The 7,869-nt window shown below is 46.3% G+C and overlaps 2 protein-coding genes across 4 annotated transcripts in view; both read right to left on the bottom strand.

The window, feature by feature from the left end:
• The window catches only part of LOC139321661 (tropomyosin alpha-3 chain-like), a gene marked incomplete at its 5' end in the record, with an annotated part of 12,275 nt that extends 5,244 nt beyond the window's left edge, over nt 1–7,031 (bottom strand). The window contains 3 exons of the mRNA XM_070950454.1: nt 892–954; nt 2,211–2,286; nt 6,964–7,031. Coding sequence (XP_070806555.1) covers nt 892–954; nt 2,211–2,286; nt 6,964–7,031 — 207 coding nt within the window. The remainder of the gene's footprint in view (nt 1–891; nt 955–2,210; nt 2,287–6,963) is intronic.
• The window catches only part of TPM3 (tropomyosin 3), a 61,054-nt gene that overhangs the window by 11,042 nt on the left and 42,143 nt on the right, over nt 1–7,869 (bottom strand). The gene's annotated exons all lie outside the window — the stretch shown is intronic.

Here is a 7,869-nt window from a genome sequence, read left to right on the forward strand (position 1 = left end):
TACACGTTTCCAACTCATATATGTGTGTCAGAGGTGGTATTCAGCCGGTTCGCACCGGTTCACACGAACCGCTGGCGGAAATTTGGCCAAGGTTGACGAACCGGTAGTGATGGCCGGCTGGTCACGCCCCTTCACCAGTCCCCCGATTGCCGATCGCTCGTCCCGCCTGCCATGTTCTTCACGCACGCGCGTCCCATTGCCTTGCAAGTCCAATGGGATGCGCGGTGCGCGAAGAACATGGAGGCAACGGCAGCAGCTTTTTCCGCAACCTCCGGTACTTTTCAGCGGCCAGCCGTGGCCTCTTTGCCAGCCGCTTTTCAGCAGCAGCAGCTGGCCGCAGGCTACCGAAAACTCCGGTGAGCTTGCCTTCCAGACTCTGGACCAGCTGGCGCGGAAGGTAAGCAGCCCGAACAAAGTGGGGGGGGGGAAGGAAGCGGGGCTAGGGCCGGGGCCACTAAAGGAGGGGAAACGGGGGTGACTGGTGGGGGTAGATAGATGGAAATTCCAAACATTTTCCTATCTTTTCCTGTGGGCGTGGCTAGGTGGGGGGTGTCATGTGACTGGGTGGGCATGATTGATGTCAAGTTGGCCACGCCCACTCAGTCACATGCCCACCTAGCCACGCCCACCAAACCGGTAGCGATAATTTTTGAAACCCAACACTGATGTGTCTGGGTGTGTATAATTTCATTTAAAATTGACAGTAAAAGTTATCTCATTATCTATCCTGTTCCAGGCAAACGGTTGTCCAACCTCTTCTTGAAAAACTTCCAGTGATGGAGCAGCCACAACTTCTAGTGGCAAACCATTCCACTGGTTAATGGTTCTTACAGTCAGGAAATTTCTCCTTAGTTCTAGGTTGGTTCTCACCCGGCCTCCTACGCCACTCACCTCTTTGAGTTTGTCAGTCAAAATCTTGATCTCCTCTTCATATTTGTCCTCTTTTTGAGAGTACTGGAGGAGGAGAAAAAAAGACACACTCAAGAATCTAACTGTAACTGAGTGTGCAACCCTGAGTACATCATCCCCCAAAGTCAGGTCCCTGCTCGAGGTAGAGACTCCCACCCAGCTAATTTTGGGGTTTTATCCTATGCCTTTCAGATTGAAATATGGAAATTTCAGATGCTCTCTCAGACCCCCAATATGGGAAGCCGGATCCCCTTAATGTCATTTCATTGGTGTGTTTCATTTAAACAACCGCACCCAAAAAAAAAAAAATATCGTAAAATTAGGTGCAACTTTATCCACATAAATTGGGGTCATAACTACAGGACTACCTGTAACTCCAATAAACATTGTCCTATAGTACTTCAAAAGAAAAACAAAAAAGACAGATGCTTAGGAATGTTAGATATATAGTTTTATCTTCTTAATATTGTAAACTGTTCAGAGTTACCCTGTGGTAAGATAGACAGACAGACAGATAGGTAATGATGGATAGATAGATAATAGATGGATAGATATGAGAGTAGATGGATGGATGGGTGGATGGATGAGTGGTGGATGAATGATAGATAGATAGATAGATAGATAGATAGATAGATAGATAGGAGAGTGGATGGATGGATGAATGGATATGAGAGTAGATGGATGGATGGATAGAAGAGTGGATGGATAGATGGATGGTAGATAGATAGATATATAGATAGATAATGGATGGATGGTTGGTGGATGGATGGATGGAGGAAAGAACAGATAGATATATAATAGATAGGAATGATAGGATAGATAGAAAGATAAGATAGATAGATGAAAGAATAGAGATGGATGGATGGAAGAAAGAACATAGATATATAATAGATAGGAATGATAAGATAGATAGATGGATAGATAGCTAGGAAAGAATAGAGATGGATGGATGGATGGATGCAGGAAAAAACAGACATAGATATATAATAGAAAGGAATGATAGAATAGATAGATAGATAATAGATAGATGAATAGATAGATAGATGAAAGGAGAGAGAGAAAGAGAGAGAAAATAAAATAAAATATAAAATAGCTATGTAGAGTTAGAATGATGACAGCCAAAATATAGATTACACAATTAACCAACTGACCTCACGGTTATTTTCTCAGCAGACCCAAGAAACCCATCCCCCCCTGCCCCCCCCCCCCAAAAGGCCGCAGAGGGATTTTGCGATTCCATTTCTAATCATCACCATCATCGATTTTCATATCTCAGCAGGAGGGGGAAAGGACCGCCCTACCTTCTCCGCCTGAGCCTCAAGCGATTTGAGGTTGTTGGTAACGTTCTTCAGCTCGTCTTCCAATTCTGAACATTTACTGCGCGTGTCGGGGAAGGCGGAAAAAGAAAGAAAGGATGGGGGGAGGGGAAAAAAGAAAGAAAGGAAAGGACAGGGAGGGAAGGATGGCGAGAGGAGACAGAAAGAAAGAGAAGTGAATCTTTGAGCTGGGAAGTGGAGGTCGGGTGTGATGTGAGGACACAGATGTGAGGACAATCAACCCATAGAACAGAAGTTGTCAGAAATGGTGTAGGATCTCCTGCTTGATGGGGTTAGACTAGATGACCTCCAAGGCCCCTTCCGACTCTGTTAAATGTGTTAAATGTGAAAACCTAGTGCTATTATTATTATCTTTATTTATTAAATAATAATTTTTCAACTGAGTGTCTATCCGAAGGATACAGGTTTTCGTTCCCCGGGGAATATTATAATAATCTCTTATTGCGCAGAAATGGCGAAACTGACAAGTGAGTTAAAAAACGAGGACAACTCAAAATATTATGATGTATGGGGTATTTGGTACCACTGGTTGAACAATAAGACGAAAACATGACCTTAGGATTTGACTTGGCACATGTATTATAGTTGTATTGTATAAAACAATGTATAGTTAAGGATGAAGTCTTTTTTTTAACTTTTGTTTCACAATATTGTATAAACACTGCACCTCCGAAAGGAGAGATAGATTGTATATTTTCTTTTTTGTTTTGGAAAACTCAATAAAGTATTTAAAAAAAAAAAAAAAAAAATCTCTTATCATATTGCCATATAATATGCTATATTATGCAAGCCTCTTCCCTCGCGAAACTCCAAATAAAACGAGTTTGCTTGGAGCGCTGTTCGCTTTAAACAAACCGCGGCCTTCGTTTCACGACCGCTGGGAAAAAGCCACAGCGGCGTCGGGATTTACAGCCGTTAATTCTGGGCTCAATTACTGCCGTAAATCGAGGACTATCTGTAAAATCCTACTGTGGGGAAGAGACATCTGATTCCCCCTCCCTTCTCCCTGGTCCTTCCCTTCTTTTGCGGTTCTTTTAATGCTAAAATTAGGACTTCCTGCTTGGAGCTGCAAAATAAATAAAATAAAATAAAAATTGCTATCGCTTTCCAGCAGCTTCTGCAGATGCCAGGATGCCAGCTTTAGGATAGCCAAAGGCCCAAATGGTAGCTAAAGATAAACGTGTATGCATCCGAATTAGACTGTTGTTTCTCTGTGTCGTATAATATATGTGGGTAGATACATAATTTTGTATTTATTTATCTTGCCGTGTCCATGTGGTGTAAAATCGGAGGTGGTGACCCCTTTAAGAGCTTTAAGGCAACGAAATTTCATTTTTAATCTGTGCCAATTAGTGTACATTCAAAGTGACAATCAAGCTATTCTATTCTATTCTTCTTTTCTAATTCTCTTCTCTCTTCTCTTCTCTTTTCTTTTCTACCGTTTCCCCGAAAATAAGACCCAACCGGAAAATAAACCCTAGCATGGTTTTTCAGGAGGCTCGTAATATAAGCCCTACCCCCCAAAATAAGCCCCGGTTAAGATTGTCAACCAGACCGATGCATTTAGTACCATATTTCCCCCGAAAAATAAGGTCTAACCAGAAAATAAGCCCTAATGCGTCTTTTGGAGCAAAAATTAATATAAGACTCGGTCTTATTTTCAGGGAAACATGGTAATTCTATTCTATTCTATTCTATTCTATTCTATTCTATTCTATTCTATTCTATTCTATTCTATTCTGCTCTATTCTATTCTACTCTACTTTATTTTCTTTTTTCTCTATTCTATTTTCTCTATTCTACTCTACTTTCTCTCTTCTCTTCTCTTCTCCTCTTCTCTTCTCTTCTCCTCTCCTCTCATTCTATTCTACTCTATTCTCTATTTCTATTCTCCTACTCTACTCTAATTCTATTCTATTCTATTCTCTATTTCTCTATTTATTCTCTATTTTCTCTATTCTACTCTCTCCTCCCCTCCTCTCCCTCTCATTCTATTCTACTCTATTCTCTACTCTACTTTATTCTATTCTATTCTACTTCTATTCTATTCTATTCTCTAAATTCTCTATTCTCTCTTTTCTCTATTCTACTCTCTCTTCTCTACTCTCCTCCTCTCCTCTCATTCTATTCTATTCTACTCTATTCTCTATTTTTCTATTCTATTCTACTCTACTTATTCTATTCTACTCTACTCTACTCTTATTCTATTCTACTCTCTATTTTCTATTCTCCTATTCTACTCTACTCTACTCTAATTCTCTTCTCTCTTCTCCTATTCTATTCTATTCTATTCTACTCTACTGTACTCTACTCATTCTATTCTATTCTACTCTATTCTCCTCTCCTCTCCTCTTCCCTTCCTTTCTCTTCCCTCTATCCCCTATCCTATCCTATATGGGGGCACCGGCACCAGAAGGCCCAGGCGCACAGCTTACAAGCTGCGAGGATGGCCGCCAAAGTGCCCGTTCGTGCCAGAATCTGGCTAAAACCAGCAGCCACAGTGGCTGCCTGTTTGAAAGAAAGCAAAAATGTTTTTTTTTTTTTTCAAAAAATAAAAAAAGGATGGAACGGGGGAAAAAGCGGATCAGAGAAGGCAAGGCCAGGGAAAGCAGAGCCCGTCAAGCATCGAAGGCAGCAAGGAGAAGGAGAAAAGGAGGGACGTGCACGGGAGGAGCAGAGGGAGAAAAATGAGAATTTAGGAGCCTCGGCGCGCAAGGGAGGCGAGCCAGCGAGAGAGAGAGACAGGGAGAGAGAGAGAATTAGTACCTTTTCTTCAGCCTGAGAAAGGAATTTCAAGTTTTGGTCCATCAGACGGTTCTGCTCATTCGTTTCTCGTAAACGGCTGGTTTAGGGACGGCCACGGGTTCGAGGGGGGAAGGAGGGGCCGGAAAGGAGCAGCGGCGGCGGCGGCAACAACGGAAAAAGAGGCAAAGCAGCCGTAAAAGGAAGGGACGGACGGACGGACGAGGAAGAAAGGCAAGGGGGGGAAAAAAAAAGGAAAAATAAAAATTGGTCACAACACATGCAAGACGGGAGGGAGAGGATTTTCAAGGGGGGGGGAGAGTGGGCTGTTTGGGGGGGGAGTGCGTGCCACAGGGGTGGGGTGGGCAGGGGGTGGAGGTAGGGGGTGCATTACACGAGGCTGGGAAGCTTGACGGGGGGATAAATGAAAGCAGGTTTGCTTGTGTGGAAGGTGATTCAACGCAGCCCGTGTTGGCGCTCCCATCGTCCAGGCTGATTCAGACATGCAATCGGTGGTCTGGGGCAGGAGGGGGGGGGGGTCTCCAAACTTAATTACTTACTTCCCTTCCATCTCTTTCTCCTGCCCCTTCCTTCCTTCCTCCCTTCCATCCATCCATCCATCTCTTCCTTCATGGCCCTTCCTTCCTTCCTTTCTCTTCCTCCTGCCCCTTCCATCCATCCATCTTTCCATCCATCTATCCATCCATCTCTTCCTCCTGCCCCTTCCTTCCTTCCATCCATCTCTTTCTCCTGGCCCTCTCTCCCTTCCTTCCTTCCATCCATCCATCCATCCATCCATCCACCTCTTCCTTCCTGGCCCTTCCTTCCTTCCTTTCTCTTGCTCCTGCCCCTTCCTTCCTTCCGTCCTTCCTTCCTTCCTTCCTTCCATCCATCCATCCATCCATCCATCTCTTCCTTCCTGGCCCTTCCTTCCTTTCTCTTCCTCTTGCCCCTTCCTTCCTTCCATCCATCCATCCATCTTTCCATCCATCTATCCATCCATCTATCTCTTCCTCCTGCCCCTTCCTTCCTTCCATCCATCTCTTTCTTCTGGCCCTCTCTCCCTTCCTTCCATCCATCCATCCATCCATCCATCCATCCATCCATCCATCTCTTCCTTCCTGGCCCTTCTTTCCTTCCTTTCTCTTGCTCCTGCTCCTTCCTTCCTTCCTTCCTTCCTTCCTTCCTTCCATCCATCCATCTCTTCCTTCCTGGCCCTTCCTTCCTTCCTCTTCCTCTTGCCCCTTCCATCCATCCATCCATCTCTTTCTCCTGCCCTTTCCTTCCTTCCTTCCTTTTCCTCCTGCCCCTGCCTTCCTTCCTTCCTTCCTTCCTTCCTTCCATCCATCCATCCATCCATCCATCTCTTCCTTCCTGGCCCTTCCTTCCTCTTCCTCTTCCTCCCCCCTTCCATCCATCCATCCATCTATCCATCTCTTTCTCCTGCCCTTTCCTTCCTTCCTTCCTTTTCCTCCTGCCCCTGCCTTCTTTCCTTCCTCCCTCCCACCCTCTTCCTCCTGCCACTTCCTATCCTACACACCCATTGCCGGTGGATCCATCGTCCCCGGCTTTGCCAGCTCAGATATTCTGGGAGTGGAAGTCCACAAGCCTTAAAAGTTGCCAAGGTTGGAGACCCCTGCTCCAAGAGCTGGGGACAAAGTGCCCGGGAGGAGTGAGGGGCCCACTATGTTGGGATGACCAAGGCACCGGGGTTGTAGGCTTTGAAGAGGGACGTCCGGCGGTCAGCCCACATGTTGTCCTTACGAGAAAAGGCCGAGACGGAAGAGGAAGAAGCGACGTCCAACTCTCTCCCCTTCCACCGTCGGCCCCACAGCTTCAGGCCTCGTCTAACCGGGAAGTGGGGTGCAGGTGGGGGGGCAGAGACAAGCCACTGGTGTTAGCAACACATGCGGGGCAGGGCAGAAGGGAGGGTGTGTATCATGCAAAAGGAGCTGGCGAGAGGACAAACACTCACGATTCGGCCAGCTCGGCTCTCTCCTCGGTCCGTTCCAGATCTCCTTCAATGATCACCAGCTTACGAGCAACCTAGGAGGAAGAGGAGGGGGTGGCAGAGAGGGTGAGAAGGGAAAAGAGGGGGCCGGGCTTGGTTTGGGGGGGGTTAAGGCGCCAAGGCTAGAAACTAGGAGACTGGGAGTGCTAGTCCCCGCCTTAAGTAAGAAAACCAACTGGGTGGTTTTGGTCCAATCACCAGGAGACGTGGAATTCTAGTCCCACCTTAAGTAGGAAAGCCAACTGGGTGACTTTGGGCCAATCACCAGGAGACAGGGAGTTCTAGTCCCGCCTTAAGTAGGAAAGCCAATTGAGTGACTTTGGGCCAATCACCAGGAGACTGGGAATTCTAGTCCCGCCTTAAGTAGGAAAGCCAACTGGGTGACTTTGGGCCAATCACCAGGAGACTGGGAATTCTAGTCCCGCCTTAAGTAGGAAAGCCAATTGAGTGACTTTGGGCCAATCACCAGGAGACAGGGAGTTCTAGTCCCGCCTTAAGTAGGAAAGCCAACTGGGTGACTTTGGGCCAATCACCAGGAGACTGGGAATTCTAGTCCCGCCTTAAGTAGGAAAGCCAACTGGGTGACTTTGGGCCAATCACCAGGAGACTGGGAATTCTAGTCCCGCCTTAAGTAGGAAAGCCAATTGAGTGACTTTGGGCCAATCACCAGGAGACTGGGAATTCTAGTCCCGCCTTAAGTAGGAAAGCCAACTGGGTGACTTTGGGCCAATCACCAGGAGACTGGGAATTCTAGTCCCGCCTTAAGTAGGAAAGCCAACTGGGTGGTTTTGGGCCAATCACCAGGAGACAGGGAGTTCTAGTCCCGCCTTAAGTAGGAAAGCCAATTGAGTGACTTTGGGCCAATCACCA

Source organism: Pituophis catenifer, unplaced genomic scaffold, assembly GCF_029215685.1.
Source record: "Pituophis catenifer annectens isolate HBS135680 unplaced genomic scaffold, rPitCat1.0.hap2 SCAF_10, whole genome shotgun sequence".
NCBI lineage: Eukaryota > Metazoa > Chordata > Lepidosauria > Squamata > Colubridae > Pituophis > Pituophis catenifer.